At 53.3% G+C, this 24,343-nt stretch overlaps 1 protein-coding gene across 4 annotated transcripts in view; it reads right to left on the reverse strand.

Moving 5' to 3' along the window:
- Positions 1 to 3,854: 3,854 nt before the first annotated feature.
- The window catches only part of Dock6 (dedicator of cytokinesis 6), a 51,788-nt gene continuing 31,299 nt past the window's right edge, over positions 3,855 to 24,343 (reverse strand). For 3 of the 4 annotated variants that reach the window (XM_032909701.1, XM_032909700.1, XM_032909699.1), the window contains 22 exons: positions 23,605 to 23,744; positions 23,347 to 23,516; positions 20,993 to 21,153; positions 20,468 to 20,650; positions 19,646 to 19,772; positions 19,226 to 19,310; positions 18,332 to 18,428; positions 18,061 to 18,195; positions 17,031 to 17,183; positions 16,614 to 16,772; positions 15,429 to 15,529; positions 13,981 to 14,173; positions 13,754 to 13,897; positions 8,361 to 8,492; positions 8,255 to 8,269; positions 6,675 to 6,800; positions 6,496 to 6,585; positions 6,063 to 6,299; positions 5,413 to 5,556; positions 5,215 to 5,321; positions 4,854 to 5,015; positions 3,855 to 4,100 (listed from right to left, as the gene is read on the reverse strand). In XM_032909701.1, the coding sequence (XP_032765592.1) occupies positions 4,058 to 4,100; positions 4,854 to 5,015; positions 5,215 to 5,321; positions 5,413 to 5,556; positions 6,063 to 6,299; positions 6,496 to 6,585; positions 6,675 to 6,800; positions 8,255 to 8,269; positions 8,361 to 8,492; positions 13,754 to 13,897; positions 13,981 to 14,173; positions 15,429 to 15,529; positions 16,614 to 16,772; positions 17,031 to 17,183; positions 18,061 to 18,195; positions 18,332 to 18,428; positions 19,226 to 19,310; positions 19,646 to 19,772; positions 20,468 to 20,650; positions 20,993 to 21,153; positions 23,347 to 23,516; positions 23,605 to 23,744 (2,904 nt within the window). In that variant the 3' untranslated portion in view covers positions 3,855 to 4,057. Of the gene's footprint in view, positions 4,101 to 4,853; positions 5,016 to 5,214; positions 5,322 to 5,412; positions 5,557 to 6,062; positions 6,300 to 6,495; positions 6,586 to 6,674; positions 6,806 to 8,254; positions 8,270 to 8,360; positions 8,493 to 13,753; positions 13,898 to 13,980; positions 14,174 to 15,428; positions 15,530 to 16,613; positions 16,773 to 17,030; positions 17,184 to 18,060; positions 18,196 to 18,331; positions 18,429 to 19,225; positions 19,311 to 19,645; positions 19,773 to 20,467; positions 20,651 to 20,992; positions 21,154 to 23,346; positions 23,517 to 23,604; positions 23,745 to 24,343 lie in introns of those variants that run through there. The other variant, XM_032909702.1, reaches the window with a different exon arrangement.

The following is a 24,343-nucleotide window of genomic DNA, read 5'->3' on the forward strand; positions in this document are numbered from 1 at the left end:
GACCTGCAGAGGGGTGGGCAGTCTTCAGGGAAAAGGAAGGAGAAGCCACCCACCCTTCACAAGATGGCCTGGTACCCCCGTAGGTACGGGTCAGGCACCTCTCACATACTTGAGCACTCAAGCTCCCCTTCCTACCCCTGCCTGACTGTAGAAAGCCCCAGAACAAAGAAACCAAACCTCCCTGTGTGCACATCTGTCCAGCCCTGGACAGGCTCCAGCAGTTCCCAAAGCCTCCACAAGGCCCCCAGGGCAGGTGGCCCCACCCTTCCTGTGCCCCCTCCCCTTGGCCCAGCTTAGAAAGTGCACAGAGAGAGCAGGGTAAGAGGGGGGAGGGCTGGGGGTGCTAACAGGGACACAGGGGGGATTGCAGGGCAGGGGGAGCGAGAGACAGAACATGGAGGTGGGACCCCTCAGCGACCTCAAAGCAGAGAGTCAGGCCAGGCCGGTGGAGGGTCCGAAAAGTGGTGAGGGTAAAAGTTCTGAGAAGCCTTCCTCTTTATGGAAACAATTTTCTCTAAAAATAAACAGTTTCACTGCCCAGCTACATAGAACTTCCTGCCCCCTCAGGATGTGTCCGGGTTTTGGGGGGGTACAGTAGGGATAGAGTAGGGTGGAAGACTATAAAGTCATAGAGGTGGAAGTAAAGGGGGGTGCCAACAGGCTGCAGGAGGGCTGTAATCAAGACTTCTGCAGGGCCCACTTCAGTCCTGGAGGTTAGCCAAGGTCGGTCCTTTCTGTTATCTGCCCTGCAGCCACTTTGCTGCAGACACCTCCACCCATCTCACTCTCTAGAGTGAACCATTCTAAGCTGTGGGTGTCAGGGCAGTGGGTACCTGGGAGGATGGATTAGGTGGGACACCTGCTGGGCATCAAGGCAGGCCTAGGATGCTCCTTTCCCCTGCTTCAGTTCCCATCCATATCTCTGTCCCTCCAGTTTGTGTCTGTCCACGGCTCCGCTTGCTTTGCTGGCTTGAGTACCTGAAATGCAGTTCCCAGTTGTAGTTAAAATTGGCTCTGCGTCTGCCTGGAGTCTCAGTCCCTCCAAGGACAGGAAATATATTCTGTCCAAAATATATTCTGAGGATTTGAGACATAGAAAGAGGGAACAGAATTGGGGCAACTTGGGATAGGGGCACCAAGGTGGAATGAATAAAATGAATAATTATCACACTGTTTTATTTTGTTATTTGAGGCAGTCCCCTGTAGCCCAGGCTAGCCTCAAATTCACTATGTGGCTGGGGATGACTTTGAAATCTTATCCTCCTGCCTCTACTTTCCATGTTCTGGCCTTGCTGGTGTCACCACTACACTCAGCTATATATTGTGGGCTGAAACCCCAGGCTTCACACCCCACGTTCTCCATCCCCAACCCTGCTTATGTTTTTGGGAAAAGATCTTGCAAACTGAGTGTAGCGCCGCATGCCTTTAATCCCAGCACTTGGGAAGCAGAGGCAGGCAGATCTCTGTGACTTGAGCCTAAAACAGGGCAGATTCGCCCAAGGTGCCCCCAGACTCCACACATTTTATTCTCCAGACGCAGCGATTGAGGTCTAAGGGTCTGCAGTTATCTAAGCTCAGGCTGGTAACTCTGTGGCGGGAGTCGGAAGAGGAGGCCCCCCCTCTCCACAAGATCCCTGGATGAGAGAGGCGGAAGGAGGCTGTGAGAATCAACAGGTGGGAGTTTTCAGAGAAGGGCCACAGGGTCTCCCCACAGTGCACCTCCCCACCAGCCTGGGTGAATCTGGGGGTTTTCCTGCCTCACTCTCTCCGCCCCCAAAGTTAGGGGTGAGGAGGACCCCGCCCCGGGCGGGGAGGGGGCGGGGCCTGTGGGGTCCCAGTCTAATGGCAAACATCTGCTGATCCCCACACCCGCCCAGCAGCCAGGCCCAGCTCGGCCGGACGCCGGATGCCTTCCCGCCGTTGAGGGGCCTGGTCCGGCCACCGGGAGCTGCGAGAGCGGGGACTTGGGAAGGGAAGGGGACAGAGTTAGACGAAAGAGGCGGAGAAGAGGAAGCGAGGCAGGGAATGATAAAAGGAGAGTGGTGGGTTAGGGGCAAGGGAAGCAGGGCCCAGGTCAGGGCTGGGGAGGGGACAGGAGCGCGGGGACCCAGACGCTCCGGTTTGCAAAGTTTGGGCGCAGATGGTTAAGACTTGGCAGGGACCAGCTAAGAGAGAGTGAGCGAGCTCGCAGCCTAGGGTTGGAGGTGGGTTAGAAATCCCGATAGTCCCTCTAGAGAAGCCCAGACCCCAGGCCACCCCGATCAGCCCTCGGTCCCACTCGCCTGGCGCGCTGCAGCCTCCGCCGTCCCAAGCGTCTTGCCCGCTCCGCCTCAGTCGCCGCAAGCCTGTGGAGCCAGCGCGGTAGCCACGCCCCCAGCAGAAAGCCACGCCCCTCCAGCCTCCCAGGCGCCTGGGCCGCGGGGGCTGGGGGCGAAGTTGAAGGGTGGTCGCAGGGGTGCACGCGCTTTCGCTGCGGCCTGAGCGCGTCCTAGGGTCTCAGTCGGCTCCTGGCCACAAGCCCTCCGGGCAGGGTCCCTGCTTCTACAAGCCTGGTGCCCGCCCTTCGCAGCTGGGCGCTGCAGGGGGCGGAGCTGGCCGCGGCCCAGCTCCGGGGCGGTGCGGTGGCCAGGACTGGAGGTCACCCCTCCCCCGTTGGCCGCCGGCAGCTGGAAGTCTTCCAGCTGCAGGCCGGGTGCACCATAGCGTGACAGACGGCCCAAGCTCCGAGATTGCAGCCCATCCCTATCTCCTGAAATTGAAGCTGGGCCTCAGTTTCTCCATCAGCAGAATGGGGTCAATCACATGATCTACCTGATAAGTGTGTTCAGAAAATTCCCTTCATTCTACTCAAGAGCTGACACAAATCACAGGGCGTGGCTTATTGACTTTGCGGGGTTGGGGATGGACCCCAGGACTCGCTGCTGCTAAGCTACACCCTAGCCCAGAGATGAACTGATGTTTGCACAGGACTTTCTGAAGACACAATGGCTAGCACATCAAAGTCGTGGGGCCAGTACTAGGAGGCCACCTTCTACTACAGCGATTCTGGACTAGGAGAGTCTGTCTCAAAACAAACAACAGTAAAAAAAAAAAAGAAAAAGAAAAAGAGCTTCTTGGAATCCACTTAGCACAAGGCACTTGTGACTCAGTGGGTAAATTGCTTGCCTGTGTGAATCAGGACTTAAGTTCGAATTCCAGCATCTACATAAGAGTTGGGCCCAATTCTGGGTGCTCTCTGGGGTTTACCGGCAGTGACCCTAGCTGGATCTATGAACTCCAGGTTCAAGGAGTCCTGTCTCAAAAAATAAGCGGACAACCAAGGAGAGGCTCATGGGATAAAGGAGCCGGCTGCCAGGCCTGAGGGTATGAGTTCAATCCCTGGGATCTACACAGTGGAAGGAGAGAACTGACTTCTGCAAACTGTCCCCTGACCTCCTCATGTGTGCCATGGCACAATGCACACACAGACATATAGATACAAATAAATAAATAAATGTAAGAAAAATACAACACAAATGAGGTGAGGGGCCCAGCACACCCCTTTAATCTCTCCCTCACTTAGTAAGAAAAGGCCGAGAGGTGGATGGATCTTTGTGAGTTCAAGGCCAGGCTGATCTATAAGTAGAGTATAACGTAGAGACAGAAAAATGCACTCATGCAAGCCCTCACCACAGGTGTACACACGTGACCACAAGCACACACGCACACACACACACACACACACACACACACACACACAGAGCACTCTTTCCCATGGACATGTTACATTGTGTGTGTGTGTTCTCTTCTCTGACTGAATGAACATCAACACCCCCAGGGCAGGAACCGTGTCAACTGTCAGCACACCACACAGGTTGTATATAAAACTCACTTTAAATTAAAAAACAAACAAATAAAAACAAAGCTTAGAAATCCATCAGTGCAGACAGACAGAGGGCCCAGCTCCAAGGACTTTGTGGTCACCCCATGGATGAGGGAGCAGGTGTGACTCCAGAAAGGCACAGGCAGCTGAGGTGTAGGTGCTGGTCTTCTGGGTGTGGCTTTTAGCTGTGTTTCATCAGAGATCAGTCTTCCGGAAACTTGATCTGTTGATGGAGTTCCTGGAGGCAGAAGGCAGGTTAGCAGGACTGCAGGACCCCCAGCTCCAATCTTCCCACTTCCTCATCTAGCAGCACACATCCCATCCCATCCAAGAAGGGTAGACTCTTTTTCTGTTCTCTCTCTCTCTCTCTCTCTCTCTCTCTCTCTCTCTCTCTCTCTCTCTCTGTGTGTGTGTGTGTGTGTGCGTGCGCGTGTGCATGCACGCACACAAACGTAGATGTCAGAAGATAACTTAATAGAACTGGTTCTTTCCTTCTACCTTTTGTTTCAGGGGACTCAAACCCAGGTATTGGAGCTTGGCTGCAAGCACCTTTAGTCACTTGTATTACTTTCCACCACCAGAAGGTTCACAGTGTGCTGGAATCACGTCTATTTCATAGGTGTGGAAACTGAGTCTCAGACGGCCAGCCGAAAGCTGGGTACATGGCTCAGTGGCAGGGCACTAACCCCGTGTATAGCCTAGGAGTCTGTTTCTATCAGGAGTGGGTGGGGAGAGTAGACAGGATGGTTCAGTGGGTCAAGGTACTTGCTACCAAGCCTTGACCTGAGTTCAATCCCTGGGACCTACTTAGTGGAAGGAACTGTGGCTGCAATCTGTCTTGTGATCTCCATGCACTGACCCGTACATGCCCCACCCCACTAAACCAAATGCAATAACCGAAAACCAGGATAGATGAAATGTCGTGACCCAGTTCGGACACCACACACAGTGCACATGTATGTGTGTGTGTGGCAGCCCCCACGGTGGGCACCTGAGGCTGGTGGAACTTGGTGCCAACAGCTGGGGCAGACGCTGCGTGAGCAGAGGCTGCAGTGCCTCCCGGAGGCGGCTGTAGTGGCGTTCCAGTTCCCGGTGGTACTCCTTCTGGTCTGGTCCAATCAGGGCCTTGTTCTTTCTTAGTGCATCCTCACACCTGAGGGGTGAAGAGGAGGCTACTGGAGACTGGCACTCAAGAGAGAGCAAGAAGAGGGGCCGGGGACTCCTTCAGGGTATGCATGTGAGGGGTCTGGAGGCAATCATGCACAGACCCACAACAGGGACGGTGAATTTAAACATAGAGTCAGGATGGGCACAGGAGAGTCAGGGTGGCAGGGTTATAAGAGCCAGTGTACTTTTTGCAGAAATCCTTGAAGCAGAGCCGTAGTTTGTTGTGATGTCGGAAGAGCTTGGGATCTTCTGGGATCTCTGACAAAAATACCTGGGCTACTTCCAAGGGACCCTACTGGGTGAGAAGATTCATGAGGGCAACTGGAGGCCCATGGTGGCCAGCATTCCCGCCCCCGCCCCCGCCCCCGCAATGCCAGCCATGCCTGGTTTACAGTGGGTCCCACGGAGCCCTGCAGAACCATCTGCAGCATCTTGGCATCTGGAGGATCCTGCTCGGTGGCAAAGGCCAGCTCCCGTGTCTTCTTCTGCATGTCTTCAATGGCCACCTCCACTGGTGTCAGCACTGTCTGTGGGGGTCAGTGGGGTGTGTACTGTGAGTACTACTGTCTGCATGTCTGGGTGCACATGCTGGGGCTTGCAACGTCCTATTCCAAGCCAGCCCAAAAGAGCTGAAACTGTGGGGCCGGGAAGGTCCCAGGCTGTGAACAGTGCTGGGGGATTTGTGCTACCTGGTGGGTCTCGACCTAGTTGGGGTTTCTGGTCTGGTTCACTAGCTGTTTGCCCTTGAGCCTAGGGCCTCTACAGTTGAGATTTCCACACTTCTCCAGGCCTGGTGGTAGAGGTTTGCATCTGGAGCCTCAGCCTGGGGTCCTTTTATTTCCCAAGCCCATTCTGCTAAGTCCCCCTCTCTCTCTTCCTGAATCCAGAGTCCCTGCACTGTGTGTGAGGCTTCTTTGCCTTTTCCTCCCTGGAAAAGTCTCCCCCTGGACTGGACCTCGAGCCCCCCAATCATCTCCTCCCCTCCCACACGTGAAGCCCTCCCCACTACCCTTGCCCAGGTCTGGGGCCCCACCTCCTCACGGTGGCACACCCGGATGCGTGTCTTGATGTAGGGAAAGGCGTGCTCTGTGCTCAGCAGCGTCTTGCGTTTGTGCTGCTCTGCCAACTCTCCGTGCGCGCGCCCATCCGGCGTGAAGGGTGTGCAGAAGAGGAAGGCCCGAAGCCCATAGTTTCGGTCAAAGTAGGTCACCCGGTCCTTGAGCTCGTAAGTGTCAAAGTGCGGCTCCACGTACGTTATCTGGATGTAGGCCTGGAGTACCGGGTCCATGCATGAGGCTGGGAGTGGGTGTCCACCTGACACCGCTCCAGCCAGAGGCCCAGGCCCTTCAGGTCTAAAGGCTTTGGACCTACAGGTCCAGATCTTTCCTGGAACTGGATGTACAGGACCCTCCCGAGAATCAGGACTTGCCCCACCCTGCACACAGGGTCTGCACAGTGTCTCTCACCTTCTGTGGGTCCAGCTTGAGCTTATCTACTGGGTTGGAATCTTTGATGATCTCCACCACATCATCCCCGAACCGCTCCGTATAGAACTCCTAGAGACACAGGGTTGACTCGTGGTCGGTTAGGGCAGCCCCCACTGTAACCCGCATGGCCTGTCCCACCTCCCAGTGCCAGGACGTGCCTCTAGCCGGTGTGAGATCTCTGCCAGCTTTGTGATCGACGGTTCCTTGTACACAAACTCTTGTTCATCCAGGTCACCAAATCGTGCACCATAGAAGCCCACTCGGAAGTATGTCCCAAACACACGCTGGGCTGAGAGAGGCCAGTGGTGTTGGCAGGGAGCATCTCTGCAGATGGCCTCTGCCCCAGACACACTCAGGGTGGGATACAGAGGGAAAGAAGATTGGGGTGGGGCATCCCAAGAACCTCAGGAGCCTGTCGGAGATCTCAGAGACAGTGAGACAGACGAACATGACAGGGGAACCCAGAGCCACCCACATGTTAGGTAAGCACTCCATGGCTACCCCCTAACACCTAACACCCCAGCTCCTCTCTGCAAGGCATTAGCTTGGGGCCCTATGGCCGTGCCAAGACCACAGCCACTTATTTTTTTTACTTAAAAAATGTTTGTTTGTTTATTTATTTGAGATAGGATCTCTCTCCATAACCCTGGCTGACCTGGAACTCACTATGTAGACTAGGCTATCCTCCTGTCTCAGCCTCTGAACTCCGCCAGTCTTCTATCAGCATCCTTGCTTAACATAAACTTGAGTTTCTGTAGCGTCTGCTGACTCATCAGCAGCGCTCCAATACCAAATTTGGGCGGAGTTGCTCGCTTGTACCTCGGTACCCATGGCACCCAGGTCCAGCAGGTGCTCTGTGACTGACCAGCCTCCTGTCCTGGGATGCTGGGCTCTAGTTCTAGAACATTCTCCTCTTTGCTAATAGCCCCATATATGGAAGGAAGACCTTTCACCCCTAGAAACCATCCCCCAACCCATGGGGAAGGAGGTGGGATCATTCCAAGTTCACTCACCAAGGCCGATCCAGATAGGGTGGGGCAGACGTTGTGTGGCCAGACACAAGAACGGAGGGATGGTAGAGAGAGAGAGATGCAGTCATTGGAGAGGTCAGAGGTCAGAGGTCTGGGGTCAGAGGTACCCCCCAGGGTCCTGCTTATACCACCCTATGAGAATCATTCTATAGAGGGAGAGGGAGACCTAGGATGCAGGAGAGGCGGGGACCTACCCACTTGCCCCCACCCAGCCTGCCTAGGGCTCTGGGTTCCTGCCATCTTTGGCCAGAAAATTCTCCCTCAACTGAGAGATGCCTAAAAATAGAAAGGAGAAGGAGGGATTGGTGGGGAGCACCCTAACAGAGATGAGGAGCAGTTGTCCCGGGCAGGCAGAGCCGGGAGTTGGGGAGACTGGGATGGAGAGAAAGCGAGGGAGCCCTAAGACAGTGACAGAGGAAAAGCATCAGACAGGGGGAGAGCTAGCCCCACTCCTCCCCCACCCCCAGCCCTGGTGGTGACTGAGCTAGTCCTACCCGAGGGAGGGAGGGGTGTCTCTGGAGAGCTCCCAGCTGGGTGACTCACAGTGCCCTTGAGATGGGGGGGACTTGGGGGAAGGGAGTAAGTAGGGGGCTGTGCGTCATCACCCACTGAGCCCAGGCCCCTGCGGAGGGGTGCCATGCCGTTCTGGCGCCCCCTAGTGTTTGTTGACCACCGTTCACCAGGGATCAGGATTCCCTCAGACTCACCTCCCAGCCAGAGCTCTGTGGGAAGAGGAGACAAGATTAGGGGAGCGGGGGTGGGGGTGGGGGGGCTGGAGAGCGCCTATCCCGACCCAGCAGGGCCTAGGCCCACCTGGTGCATGATCTTGGTGAAGGCCTCTTGTAGCTTCCCATGCACTGCGGCCAGCTTCTTGTAGTCTCGGTGGGCTTCAAGGATGGGGATGAGGTTTTTGTAGACCTCGTTCACTGCTTCATACAGACCCCCCTGGGGAATAGGAGAAGTGAGTAAGGAGCCCCCAAACATTCTGTGCTACCCTGAACCCCAGGTTGCCCCTCCCCACCATCTCCCAATACCCTGACAACCCCTACCCCAGAAAGGACATGTCTTCTTCGTTAGGAACCCCACTGGGGCCTCCACACTTTCTCCCAAACATCTACTAAGGCCCAAGAGCTGTGGCTTCTGCACTAGCTCCTCCTAGGTGGGAAGAGAGGCCAGGTTTGTGGTGGTTAAGACTGTGGAAGAGGCTCCGCCACTGAGCTACATCACCTCCCACACAGTTAGTTTTAAGAAAATAAAAAATACGGTTGGAGAGAGATGGCTCAGTGGTTAAGAGCACTGACTTCGGGGGTTGGGGATTTAGCTCAGTGGTAGAGCACTTGCCTAACAAGCGCAAGGCCCTGGGTTCGGTCCCCAGCTCCGAAAAAAAGAAAAGGAAAAAAAAAAAAAAAAAAAAAAAAAAGAGCACTGACTGCTCTTCCAGAGGTCCTGAGTTCAATTCCCAGCAACCACATGGTGGCTCACAACCATCTGTAATGGATCTGATGCCCTCTTCTGGTGTGTCTGAAGACAGTGACAGTGCACGCATATACATAAAATAAATCTTAAAAAAAAAAGAAAAGAAAAAATAAAAAGCCAGGAGTGGAGAGGTGGCTCAGTGGTTAAGGGCACTGGCTTCTCTTGCAGAGGACCTGGGCTTGGTTCCTAGCACCCACATGGTGGCTCACAACCATCTATAACTCCATTACAGGGAATCCAGTACCCTCTTCTGACCTCCACAGGTACCAGGCACATAGATGGTTCCCACACATACATCATGCAACCACTCAAACACGTAAAGTAAAAATAAATCTTTTTTTTTTCTTTTTTTCGGAGCTGGGGACCGAACCCAGGGCCTTGTGCTTGCTAGGTGAGCACTCTACCACTGAGCTAAATCCCCAACCCAAAAATAAATCATTTTTTAATTAAAAATATTTCAGCTGGGCTGTGGTGGCACACGCCTTTAATCCCAGTATTTGGGGAGGCAGAGGCAGGCAGACCTCTGAGTTTGAAGCCTGGCCTACAAAGGGAGTTCCAGGACAGACAGGGCTATGTAGAGAGACGTCTCCCAAACCCCCAACAACAGAAGGAAAGAAAGGAAGAAAGAAAGAAAGAAAGAAAGAAAGAAGGAAAGAAAGAAGATATGTAGGGTAGATAGATAGATAGATAGATAGATAGATAGATAGATAATCGATCGATCCATGTACTGAGACTGTCGTAAATAAGAGATGTTCAAGGCACCGTGGTGGGCTGCTTAGGTTTGACACAAGCTAAGGTAATCTGAGAAGGAACTTTGGGTTGAGAAAACACCTCCTTAGGACATTTTTTTGTGATTCCCGTCTGATGTAGGAAGCAGTGAGCTATGGTTTAGTCAACGTAGTAGCTCCCAGTTCCAGGTTCCTGTCTGAGGTCCCTCAGAGATAGGCTGTTCCCTGGAAGTTTAAGGTAAAATAAACCCTTTCCACCCCAGGCTGTTTTTGGTCCTGGTGTTTATCACAGCAACAGAAAGGAAAGTAGGGCCTCAGAAAAAGGCGCTTGCCACTAAGCCTGAGGACCTAAGTTCAATCCCGGGAATCCACATGGTAGAAGGAGAGGACTGACTCCTGCAGCTTGTCCTCTGACCACACTGCACACACATGCATGTGCGTGCACACAGGCACACACACCATACACACACACCACACTATACACACACACACCATACACACACACACCACACACACCATACACACACCATACACACACACCACACACACACATACACACACACATACACACACACACCACACACACATACACACACACACACACACACACCGCACACACACACCACACCACACACACACACACAAACACTGCACACACACACCAACACAAATACCACACACACACACCATACACACATACCACACACACCACATACCATACACACCACACACACACACACACACATTCTCGTGCACACACATACACACACAAACACCACACATACACCATACATACATACCACACACACACCATACACACATACCACACACACACACACACACACACACACATACACCATACACACAACACCATACACATACACACACACACACACACACACACACACACACGTTTGTAGAGTACTTTGGCAGCATGCAAAAAACCCTGGGTTCTATCCAACCACTACACTGAGGAGGGGGAGGGGAGGAGGAAGAGGAAGAAGAGGGAGAGGAGGAGGAAGAGGAGGAGTAGTTTTAATCCCAGGAAGGAGGAAAAATGGTAACTGATTTTCCTGCTTGAGGCTTTTTCAGATTGAGAGACTGAGGAAGTGGCCTCTGGACAATGTGTTGCGGCATGTGGGCTAAAGCCTTCAGACTATGTATAGAACCCAGACTGATCCTGGCTTTGAACTCTGGACTGCGTGGGGATGGGGGTGGGGCAATATTGTGTCTGTCCATGGAGCTTTATCGATTGGAACCAACATACAAGCCAGCGCTGGGTGTTGACAATGGGGGAGGCTGTGCATATTGGGGGAAGAGGATAAGAAGGCAAGTGCAGGGGTTGGGGATTTAGCTCAGTGGTAGAGCGCTTGCCTAGGAAGCACAAGGCCCTGGGTTCGGTCCCCAGCTCCGAAAAAAAGAACCAAAAAAAAAAAAAAAAAAAAGGAAGGCAAGTACCATGTCTGGTGGCCAAGCCTGCAAGCCCTGTGGTCTGAAGGTGGAGGACCGAGAGTTCAAGGCCATCCTCCACTGTATAGGGGGCCTGAGGAATGCCTGGGCTATTGTAAGCCTTTCTCTCAAAAATGAAAAGGGGGAAAAAATGGGAGAAGGAGATATACTCAAAGTGCATTATGGGTTGGCATGAAAACCTGGTACAAAAACTTGAAAAGCACCCCTCCCCAACAAGACACACGGCCAGATTTTATACTTCCCACTCAGTTTGACTGGGACCTGAAAATTGTACACAGCACAGCATGGCTCAGTGGGTAAGGATGCTCACCAAGCCTGATGACCTGAGTTTGATTCCCAGAGCCCACATGGTGAGGGGGTAGGGGACCAATTTGGGCATGTTGTCTCTGACCTTTATAGTGAGCCAAGGCACACTGCATACCCCACCCCCACATAAATAAATAAAAATTTTAAAAGGAAAGACAAATAAGTGTGTGCATCCATCCGTCACCCCACACGCTACCCCATGTGCTCTACTGCTAAGCGCTGTCCTGCCCCCGCCTCTGTGGGCAGTGCCAGTGTGCCCAGTTTCCGAAGGCTTTCAGAGGTGGTGTGGGAAGGCACCTGTGGGGCTCAGGGCCAAGAGCTGGGATCTGCAGGAAGCTGGAGCTTCTAAGATTTTGTCAAGAAAGGGGATCTTCCCAGTCTTGTTAAGCATGGGCGTTGGGTTTGTTTGAGGCCTCGGATTTGATACTTTGTTTTTCTGTAGGATGTAGCCCCTCTGATACTTTGTTTTTCTGTAGGATGGAGCCCCTCCAGGCAAGTGCTGGGTCACTGTGCTGCGTTGCTTTGCCCTTCCGTTTGAGACAGGGTCTCATGTAGCCCAGGCTGGTCTCAAACTCACTACTCAGCCTCAGGATGACCTGGACTCCTGAGCCTTCCTCAAACTCCCAAGTGACTGGGATGTCAGGTGTGAACCACCTCACACAGGTTATGTGGCACTGGGATGGAACCCAGAGCTGCCCCTGGCTAACCTGGTGCTCCACTGGGCTGACCCCAGCTCGTCTTAACTGGCCAAGACAGCATTCCCAGAAACAGTAACTGTCCAAGAAGGCCCAGTAGTGAGGCCGGAGGCTGGCTTCATAGCTAGAGTAAGGCTGGAAAAAGCAAACAGAAACAAAATCCTGTCTTCTTTTATGTGCCCTTGAAAGTCCTAGAACAGAAAGAAAGAAAGAAAGAAAGAAAGAAAGAAAGAGAGGAAGAAAGAAAGAGAGGAAGAAAGAAAGAAGGAAGAAAGAAAGAAAGAAAGAAAGAGAGGAAGAAAGAAAGAGAGGAAGAAAGAAAGAAAGAAAGAAAGAAGAAAGAACAGAGAAAGGAAGAAAGCACACAGGCCCACTTGAGAGGGGTTATGAAGAGAAAGGCGGCAGTGGTTCTGAGGCCCCAGTTCTCTGCTTTCCTCTCATTTTGAACAGGTTGGTTCTGTGAGCCCAGGCTGACCTTGAACTTCTGATCCTCCTGCCTCTACCTCCTGAGTGTGGGCAGAGGTGTGTACCACTGTGCCGGGTTCATGAAGTACGAGGATGGAACCTAGGGCTTATGCCTGCTAGGCCACTGCTCTCCCAGCTCAGCCACACCCCGGCTCTTTGGGGGGATGTGCATACAGAGAAGAAAAAACAAAACCTGGGCTTCAGCTCAACGGCAAGGGTATGTGGAGGCCAGAGGTTGGGCTCTGGTGTCTTCCTCTGCTGCACTCCACCTTATTTTCCGAACAGGGTCCCTCACTGAGCTTAAAGCTTGCCATTTGAGGGAGACTAGCCGGCCAGCAAGCCCTCGGAATCCTCACTGTCTCCCAGTGCTTCCACTGTCATGCACGGCTTTTTCTGGGGACCCAAACTCATGCTTGACTGACAAGCATATTAGCAATTGAGCCATCTCCTAGCCCCACATTTTCAAGGCACCCACAGGTTGACGGTTTCTGACCTCTAGCCCACCCCATGGTGGTGCTGGGCACTGAGCTCCATGTTAGGCAAGCATCCTGCCTATGGGACTGAGCTCCATGTTAGGCGAGCATCCTGCATACCACTGCTGTTGAGCAAAAGCCCGGCTTTCAGTTTTTCTTCTCACTTTGTTTCTTTTCTTTCCTTTGAATGTCCTCCTTCCCTCTTTCTTTTGACAGGGACTCCCAATAACCCAGAGTGGCCTAGAACTTGCTATGTAGTGGAGTCCTGGAACTTATCCTCCTGCCTCTACCTAGTGAGTGCTAGGATCATAGGTGTGCAACATCATGCTTGGTTTATGGGGGGCTGGGGACAGAACCCAGGGCATGCCAGCCCGGGCCAAGCCCTAGCCCTGGCTCCAGCCCCTGCCCTGGCCCAGGGGAATTTTGTTCTGTTTGGGGGAGAACAGACTCCAATCCTACTGCCTCAGTGTCCCAAATGCACTGCATGCCTGCCTCTTACTCCCCACTCTGAATCCCTGGCCGGGAAAGTGTTTGGCGAGCTGTCTGTCAGTGCCACATTGTCCTAGCTTGTGTCCTGAAGCCCTGGCCCTCACCATGGTGAAGTAGGCGGCTGCCTGCTCCAGCAGCCCCACCAGACCCAGGTCCGTAAAGTTCTTCCCAGAGCAGAAGCCCTCCTCGTCAGGCGACAGGATGTCATCAGAGATGGCAGATTCCTCCAGCACATTGGACGAGACATTCTGGGAAGCAGAGGAGGTGGCATCAGAGCCACCTTTCACCCAGATGGGCCTTCCTCTACCTCCCACGCACCCTGAGTACTCACCTGGAAGGACACACAGCCCACAGGCAGGTGGCGACTGTCCTCGAGGAGGGCCAGGTATTCGGCCACCAGGGCAGCGGCGTGGACCATGCACTGGGCGGCCTCTGCATGATTGCCCAGCTCTGCATGTTTGCTGGCCATGTTCTGCAGCCATGTCAGCCGCAGGTCTGGAGAGCCTTGGTAGCCCCGGGCAATTCTGGAGTCCAGGACAGCAGGGGGGTGAGCACCTGTCTCTGTTTGTCCAGCCTCGACCCTCCCCTGCACCCATTTACCTGTCTGTCCATCTAACAAGCCCTAACATCTGTAGGCAAGTCTTTGGGGTGCTGTCCTAATTAATGGCTGACAGCCCAGCCCACTCTGAGTGACGACCCCCCTGGGCAGGTGGTCTGGGCAAGCCAGTAAGCAGTGCTCCTCCTTGGCCACTGTTTCGGTTCTTGCCCTGACTTCCTTCCTCTGTGATAATGTGATTGGGACATAAGCACCACATAAACCTTTTCTCCCCAAATCTCTTCATAGTGTCTGTCACAGCAGTAGAAAGCCGGCTTGGTACTGTACACCTTTAATCCCGGCACTCAGGAGGCAGAGGCAGGCTGATCTCTGAGTTCAAGGCTAACCTGGTCTACAGAGTGAGCTCCAGGACAGCCAAAGCTACACTGAGAAACCCCATCTACAAAATTAAAAACAAAACAAACAAGCAAACAAACAAAAACAAACTGGAACCCTCCCCAACTCCCGATGTAGCCAAGAATGACCTTAAACCTCTCCTCCTCCTGCTCCCAGCGCCCGAGTGCTGGGGTGGCCAGCACTCAGCAGGGCTTCTCAGCACTGTTAGAGATGAACTGTTACAGATGCACAGCTGCGTCAGAGTCATGGGCACTACTCATTTCCCTATTTTCTTCACTTCCACTCACTGTGGGACCACCTCTTCCTGCCTCCTAGCCTCCTCACCATGAGCTGAGTGGCTTCTGTGGACCACAAGCTCCTGCAGCAGTGTGGAGCCCACTCACAGGCCCAAAGCAGCTACAGGCCTACTGCTACAGATCAAAACCTCCAGGACCATGAGCTTGTGTCCCATTCCCTCCCCCCACCCCTCTCTCTGGTCCTGTTTAACACTTGTTTTATCTCCCGTGTATGTAGAACATATGTGTGGAGAGGAGGGCACGTATGTGCTGTTATAGTGCATGTATGGAGGTGTGAAGACAACCTGAGGGGTTTGGCTCTCTCCTTCCGCCATGTGGGCCCTGGGGCTGGAACTCAGGGCCTCAGCCTTGGTGGCAGGCCTGGATCTTTACTGAGCCAACTTCCTGGACCAAGCTTTTCTCCTTAGAAGTTGACTGCCCTGGGCGTGCGCTCTAGTGCATGCATGTGCGTCTCTGTCTGTTCTCCTGTGCCCCTCAGCCTCTGTGCTCGCCCGCTCTCCCTGCCCGCCTCGGCCTGGCTCTGGCCCTCACCTGTACATGAGATCCATGAGCATCTCGGGGTCCTCCTGGTGCTCCTTCATCTTCACAGTGTCTGTCAGGATCATGTGCAGGTTGAACATGAGGTCCTGAACCTACAGGACGGGGATGCCCAGGGTCAGCAAGGGCAACGGGGTCAGGGCTGGATGGGGGAGAGGGCCTGGGGAGACGGCTCAGTGGGCAAAGTGCTTCCTGTGCCAGCCTAATGACCTGAGCTTGATCCCTAGTCCCCAAGCAAAAAGCCAAGCGTGGTGAGGCTTGGCTACAATCCTAGTGTTGGGGGCGGGGAAGGCGGGGTGGGTACCATTGGGCAGACAGACTAGCTGTGCCAGTGAGCTCCAGGTCCAGTAGAACTGCACATGCTTTAACCACAGCACCCGGGAAGATGAAAGCCCATCTGTGTGAGTTTGGGGATAGCCTGGTCTATATAGTAAGATTCAAGACAGCTAGACAGCCAGAGGTACATAGAAGGACTTATCTGAAAAAAACAAGCCCCACTGCCACAACAAAAAAGGTGGCAAGAGACCGAGGAAGACACCCAGTTGACCTCTGCCCTCCACATGCATGTGCATACAAGTACACATGCATAGGCACAGTGACTGTGTTGCCAGGAGAGCAACAGGCTGGATGTACACACAAGCACTCCATGCAGTACCAACTCTGGGGAGGATCACTGCCACAGAATGAGTTCCAGGTCAGCCTTGGCTAAGATTGAGACGTCCACAAGAAGACAAAGAAGTTGGAGGGATGGAGATTCCAGTTACTCAGAACATGGAAGACAGGGGCAGGAGAGTCACAGGTTCAAGGCCAGCCTCAGCTACATAATGGGATCTAGGCCTCCTTGACTTGGGGGTCATGGGAAGAGAAGGGGAGGGAGAAAACTTATCTCAAACACACACACACACACACACACACACACACACACACACACACACACACACACACACACACACACACTTAGGCTTGTCTTGGTGGATCTTCCATAGAATCCCAGCACTCAGGTAACAGAGACAGGAGGATTGCTGTGAGTCTGTGGCCCACCTGGGCTACAGCGTGAGACCTTGCCCCATAATACCAGTTTTAAATACAAATGCCAATAAATAGAATAAACAGACAAACAAAAGGACACAAGGCGAGCCACACACTGTCCACGGCGGGGGAGGCCACCATTGGCATCACCTGCTCAGCGAAGGTGCTGTCCCTCAGCCCTAGGTCCTCCTCTGCGTAGGTCAGAATGGTTTTGAGGGATCTTCTCAAATGCTCTTCGCTAAAGTTCTGAGTTGTCCCCACGAGAGACGACAGGGACATGGTCACCAGCATCTTCACACGGGCAAAGTTCTGATGGAACAGGGAGGTAGCGTTGCCCTGAGAGCCTCAGGGCTCAGGCTCACACCAGGATCCTTTAGACCTGCTGACCTCTCAGCTGCCATAAGTGGCTACCTCTGCCCATCCACGCTCCCCACATTCGGATCCCTCCTCCTGGCCTGTGACACTGGGTGATACATGCTGATCACCCCTCCATCCTGTGGCAATGCTCCACCCTGCCCCCGAAACTGGAGTCCTGGATGGGCTTTGTGGGGACGGTGCCCCCCATACATGGCCAATTTCGAAGTTCTGGCGCATAAGCAGGTAGAGCGAGGCGCTGGCGTGCGTGCGGATGGTGCTGATGCGGCTGCCACAGTGTCGCAGAAGCCTCAGGCAGAGGTCGGCACAAAGCTCCGTGTCTTCCTCGAAAAGCAGCTCCGGAAACTGTCCCCAGGACCCAGAAAGATGCCGTTCAGTCCTCCTAGGTGGGAGGGTCTAGCAGCTCCCAGATGGAGCCCGGGCGGGGCAGGCTGCCACACTTTTGGCCAATGGTAAGATTTGGGTTTAGGCCCTTGCTTTGACCCTGTCAAGTGACTTGGCCATTTTGACCTATGGTCTATAGTTTCATTTTAATTAATTATTTGTGTGTGGGGGGGGGAGAGGGGGGGAGGGGGGAGAGAGAGAGAGAATGTGTATGGGTGTATGTCACGTGCATGTGACAGCCAGGAGGTGACACTGGGTGACTTCCTCCAGAGTTCTCCCCTTGTGCTTTTATGCCACCACCTGTCTGTAGAGGTCAGAGGACAGCTTTTGAGAATAAGTTCTCTTCTACTGTGGCTGCCAGGTCTCGGGTTGTCAGACTTGCATGCCTTTACCTGCCGTGCGACCTTGCTGGCCCATCTCATCCTGCTTTTTGAGACGGTCTTTTATGTGGCTTAGGCTGCCGTTTACACCCCCTGTAGAGCCAGGACTGTCCCTGAACTCCTGGTTCTACCTCCCAAAGCCAGGTCACTGTTTATATTTTTGCAAGAGTTTTCTTTTTTCCTTTTTGGTTGTTCTTATTTCGCAACAGTATCCTAGGCAGTCTGGGCTGGCCTTACACTTGCTATGTACAAGGAAGTCCTGAAACTTCAGGTCCTCTTGCCTCCACTTCCCAAGGGCTGCAGTGACAGGTGTGAGCCACCATGCCATGCTCACGTCTCAGCTCAGAACTGCAGCTGTGGTGCCCTTGTGTCATGACCCTGTCCAGCACATAGTAGGTGCTCAATAAATGAGCTACCGTCATCTCTGTGAACCATGGCTGTAGTTTAGGAGTGCTCACCTTGGAGACCAGTGCCCGCTGGGTGGCCAGGCCATGCTGTAGGAAGAGGGCACTCTGGGCGCTCCCAAGACTGTAGAGGACAACTTTCAGCACGGCACCCAGGATGCTCTCACGGGCCTCTGACAGCATCACTGTCTTCATGTGTTAGAAATTCATGCGTTAAGAGACTAGGGATGGAACGGGGTCTGGGAAGCTGGGGGATTATGGGGTCAGAGATCCTAGGCCTCCATGAGGAAGTGGGAGGTCAGGACAGACACTGGACAGGCCGCACCTGCACAATGATCTCCAACATGTCCAGAACCACCAGGCTGGCCTCCGTTGCCAGGTTTCCGTCCACCAGAGCTTCATGTTCCACTTCATCCTTGGTCCTGGAGGGCAGGGGAGAGCCTGTGACGTCACTCAAGTCTGATCCAGTGACACAGGGGAATGCTCTCCCATCCTCAGCTGTCCCTGGAGGGAGCAGCTCTCCAGAAACCGGTCTAAATCAAGGAATTCCTTGCCCACATGTCATGGTCAGAGTGCGTTCCCAAAGGATCTTGCGTGTAGGGGCGGAGTGGCTCAGTGGTAGAGCCCCTCCATCCTTCCCTGCCTAGAATCCCCCAGTGAGGGGCTGGCAGCATGGCTCAGCGGTGAGATCTGTGGATTGATATCCCTAGACCCATTTAAAGAGAGAAAAGAGAGGTCGGGACTAACTAGCTATTCCTCAGTCTTTGGTTATTAGGAGCGTGTCCTACGAAGGGACTAAGGGAGGTTTTGTGGGACAACTTTCTCTCTTTTTCTTTTCCTCTGGAGATGGGTTCTCACTGTGTGGCTCTGTATGCCCTTGAACCCGCTATCTGCACTCAGATACAGGTCTGCGGCACCACCCCTGTGAGAAAACCCTTCTTTGTTTATAGTGGCTGCCTCAGTGTGGTGGATAGACTCAAATGTGTGCATGCTTGTCCCATGGGGAGTGGCGCTATTAGGAAGTGTGGCCTTGCTGGAGAAAGTGTGTCACTGTGGGGGTGGGCTTTGAGGTCTCCTATGCTCTTGGGGGTCAAGTGTAGAAGCTTCCCTTATGAGAGCTGCCTTGGTCACGGTGTCTGCCGCAGCACTGAGACCCTGACTAAGACACTCTGGCAGCTCATCGTGGCAACAAGCGACACTCATCTACTACTCAACCTACTTGTCCACGCGGTCTGAGGTCTGTCTCCAGTGTGTGACGCTCTTACGCCAGCGAACATTCTCTTGGTTTCCAAATGGACTTCTCTCTGCCACGCGCGAATGTCCGAATGTCCGTTCGTAGATGGGTGGAGACAGACAACCGTAAGTCAGCACAAGGAAACACACCCGGCAGGAAGACCCCCATGAGGGCTAAGCAGGGTGGGACTGAGTTAAGGACAGGGTTGCCCAGCAGAAACCACAGCTACACAAACAGCTTGTGCAGACAGACGGGAAGCACACGCATCCATGTACAGGACAGGGAGATAGGAACTGTTTCTCTCCTACATCTGAGGCCTGGCCCTGAACTGGTTTCCTGCCTCCATCCCCCGAGTGCTGGGTTTACAGACGGGGACCGCCGCACGGCTCTCCACAGTCAGCTCACCCCGGCTCCGCCGCACCATCTCCTGCCGAGCTCCGATGGTGCCCAGGATGGCCTCCTCCAGCCGGGCTTTCATGTCCAGGGACTTCTTGAACGTGAGGCTGTTGATCCGCTCGAAGGCTTTTTTCCCCTGGGGAAGCAGAGAACTGGGTGACGTGTTCCTTCTGCTGGGACCCGAGGCAGCCTAGGCCTCCCACCTCCGCCTTGGGCAATTCCTATCTCCGGGGCCTTTTGCCAGAAGCACAGCTCAGTCTCCTCTCCAAAATCTCACCACCTCTAAATTCTCTTCCTCCCTTCCCAACATCCTTCCTTCCTTCCTCCCTTCCTTCCTCACTTCCTCCAATAACCACAAAGCCAAAAACCATGCCTCCAGACTCCCTTGTAGCTTGCCTTTCTTTGCTCCTTCCTTCCCTCTCTAACTTCCTTATTTTTAAGACAGAGCCTCCAGGAGTCCAGGCTGGTCTTGAACTCACTATGTGGCCAAGAATGATCTTGAACTCCTGCTCCTGCTCCTCCACCCAAGTGCTAGGTACAAGAGGCTTATGTGGACTCCCCACCGCTGCTTCTCATTCTCTTCTATGCTGGGAATGAACCTTATACATGCTAGCCCAACACACTATAACTGAGCACATCTCCAGGGCAACAGTCTGGTGATGAAGTCATGTGACACCTTACTCGAGAGCTGAGGATAGACACAGTCCACCCTTCAGCCTCATTTCACAGAAGCCCGTGTCCAGACAGTCTGCCCCTTCCCTAGGCTCCGCTGCAGTGGGCTCTAGAGGAATGCTGCGCTCGCCCACCCCAGGCTCACCCGCCCAGTCACACCTTGTACTCGAAGGCAGCCAGACAGAGGTAGAGTAAGTCGAGGAGGCGTCCCAGCTGGGGCAGGGCCAGGTCGGCAGCCCAGCGCTGCAGGAGTGCAGGCTCTGCATTTTTCAAGACCCACAGCACACACACCAGTAAGGTCCGGCTGGACTCAGCAGAGAGGGGACAGCCTGAACGAGCTGCCTGGGTGCAGAGAGGGAACAGAATCCATTTCTATTTTCCTTATAGAAGGGGAACGGTGGCCAACTGTATCTTATGACACGCGTTCCTTTCTCTTTTGTTTTGTTTGGGACACAGGCTGGTGTCAAACTCTTGACGTAGTCTGAAGATGACGTTAAACTTCAGATCCTCCCACCTCCACCTCCCCAGGGCTTAGATCACACGTGTGTACCAATCCACGTGCTGCTAGGGACAGAACCCAGGACTCGGTGCACGCCAGGCGAGCACGCTAGCAACCGAGCTCCAGTCCCAGCCAGGGACACGGGCTTCCTTCAAAGGTATCTATGGCATGAGCCTTGGACTTACTGTTGAAGGTCCCTGAGAGATGCTGGTCCGAGAGCCAGGAGCCAGAGGTCCCCCAGCGATGGCCATGGCCACAGATGGGTTGATGGTGCCTCCGATGTCCCCTTCACCTTCTGTGTCTGAGTCCAGCATGGAAGCCAGCCTTGACCGCTGCCCCGAGCCCTCTGTGAGCAGAACAGATGGCAAGAATGAGGCGCTGGTGAGCACCTCACTTTGGGCAGGAGCAGTGGCACATGCTTTATTTCCAGCCCTTGGGAGGCAGAGGCAGAGGCAGAGGCAGGCAGATCTCTGAGTTCAAGGCCCACCTGGTCTACAGAGTGAGCTCCAGGACAGCCAGGGCTACACAGAGAAACCCCGTCTTGAAAAACAACAACAAAATCTCCCAGTGAGGGCTTGGGAGTGTGTCTCAGGCTCCTGAGTGCTGGTTTTCTGTGTGTGTGCTATGACACAGTTGGCTGCCCAGACAGACAGAAGAGAGAATGAACCTAAGTGAAATTCTGGCCGCACCAGGTTCCAGCTTGATTGAGGAGATAGGAGATGTCCATGTGCCCGGACACTAAAAAGTGCACCCTCATGGGAGGGCAGCACCACTCCAGCCATGGTTCTCTCAGATACATACATGTCCAAGGAAAGCACAAAGCTACAAGACATGTGAGGAGACAGGGAGAAATGGGCAAGTGGCACGGACATTCCAAGTAGCACAGAGAAGAGTGTGAGTGAGCAGGAAGATGGCTCAGTGGTGAAGAGCACAGAATGCTCCTCCCAAGGACTCGTGTTCCGTTCCCAGCACCCACACATCCTCTGCCTCTGTGGGCACCAGGCCGGCACATGGTACATGGACATACACACAGGCAGAAGTCATACTCATGAAAGAATATAAAAAAGACAAAAATAAAAGAAATAAAATTGAAAGTATGAAAAAATTAAATCAAATTGGACATTTTACAAGTTAAAAAATTAGTGTCTGAAATTAAGAATTTTGGCTGGGAGGTGGCTCATAGCTAAGCCTTTGCCAGGTATGCATGAGGAATGGCGTTCAGGAGCCCAGCGCTCACAGAATGCCAGACATACACTGAAAACACATTTGTAGTTCCAGTCAGAGCAAGATGGCCAGGTCCTTGTCAGCAAGCTCCAAGTCTGACTGAAGAGGACCCGCCCCAGTGCAGAGTGGTCAAGGCTGACTCCTGCCATCAATCAACCTTGGGACTTCACATGCAGTGTGCCTGTGTGCATGCTCATGTGCATGCTCACCCATGTGCACACATACACATGCACACACATACACTAGTATGCATGCACACATATTTACTAATGTGCACACATACATATGCATATGCAGTGTGCCTGTGTACATGCTCATTCATGTGGGCACATACACATGCACACACACGCACACACATATACACTATCGTGCACATATATACACATACACATGCACACACATACACACACACGCACACATATACACTATCGTGCACACATGCACACATACACACACATATACAGTAGTATGCACACATACACATACATACATATACACTAGCATGCATACATACACACATATACACACACGCACACATACATATGCACACATATACATTAGCGTGCATACATACACATACATATACACTAGCATGCACACATACATACATACACAGGCACACACATATACACTAGCGTGCACACATACATACACACACAGGCACACACATATACACTAGTGTGCACACATACACACACATGCATTTTACACACATGTGCGTACATACACACAACAGAAAATGAAGAAACAAAGAACTAAATAGATTGTGTTGATTGAAGAGTTGGTGAGTTTAAACACAGACCAACAGACTGTTGCCCAGATGAGGCAGAGGACAGAGAACAGAAAGCATTTGAAAACAGCAGGCATGTTATACTCGCTAACATACATCGTCACTGGAGGCCGAGGAGAGAGAGAAGTATAGGCAGGAAAACACTAGTGAGAGGCCTGAACTGACAGGTCCTGCCACACAAGCAGTACCCTAGGCTGTCCCCAGGAGGGAGCTGTGCAGGGCCGCTCGCAGCTATGAATGGGTGAGAGCATAGTTCTCTTGCCTGCTGTTTCCCACTGAGCCCTCACCTTCCCCTCAGAGAATAACACACGTCATCAGGAGGCCTCTGGACGTGGGCTGCCAATATCAGGATAGTTCTCTAAATGCGTGGTTCTCTAGCATAATGGATACCAACACTGCTTCACTTTCCCGGTGAGACTGGCTTGATGCGGGTGCCATGGGGAGTCTGGCCTAGGCTGCTCGCCCTAAGGCTAACACACACCCCATGATCTGGCCATGAAACCCCATCTTCCCCAGCCCTCTAACCGGCAAAGCCGTGCAGCCGTGGCAGGGTGTCCCTTGCGAGGGAGAGCAGAGGCAGGTACAGCTCGGCCACCTTGGCCTTCACGGTAGCGTCTGCGTAGCGGGAGTCAACATCGTGGCTGCACAGCAGGTTGTGCACAGCAGTAATGGCCTTCTTGTGCAGAAGGGATGCCCTGTGGAGTGACGGGTGCTCAGCATGGTGCAGACATGGCTCCTGGCCCATGCCACTGTCCCTGGGCTATGCCCAGGCCCCGTGCTCACCCCTCAGCTTCTGGATCCAGGGCCAGGGCCAGCTCTGTCAGCAGGAGTCCGGACAGGAAATGCTGCTGCCTGAACGGCCCACTCAGCTCGAACATGCTGATCACCTTCGGGTCAGGGGCCTGGCTGGAGAAGGTAGAGCTCTGCAGATGGTAGAGTGGATGCCCAGGTCAAGGATCAGAGGTGAAAGGTCACCACCATGGCTACCATGGAAATAGCATCAAGATACTGGAGATGACTGGTTGAGATGGGAGAGACATAGATCCAAAATCTGCGTATTTCCCATTTTCCTCTCCTAAAAGTGCCTCAGAAGGGGCCGGCCAGGGGCTCAGCCATGAAAGCCTCTCTTCCTTCATCCAGCCTAACTGCCTGAATTTGAGCCCCAGGGCACACGTGGTGGATGGAGAAGATGGGATCCTGAAAGTTGTTCTGACCACTGCACCATCACATGCCTCCCATTAAATAAACACGAATGTAAACTGAAAACACCTCACGACAGTGTCATCACGATATTATTCTGCTCACTTATTGTGTGCTGACAATGTCAGTGCAATAGTCATGTTGGTGGGCATAGGGTTAAAGGTCAGAGGTCAGGAACTGGAGATATGAGACGGCTCAGCAGTTGAGAGCACTGGCGGCTCTTCCAGAGGACCCGGGCTCATTTCCCAGTATCCGCATGGTGGTTACAACCATCCAGTGCCCTCTCTGACCTCCACTGGCACTAGGCGTATGTGATGAAAGT

This window comes from Rattus rattus, chromosome 8, assembly GCF_011064425.1.
Source record: "Rattus rattus isolate New Zealand chromosome 8, Rrattus_CSIRO_v1, whole genome shotgun sequence".
In the NCBI taxonomy this organism is placed as follows: Eukaryota; Metazoa; Chordata; class Mammalia; order Rodentia; family Muridae; genus Rattus; species Rattus rattus.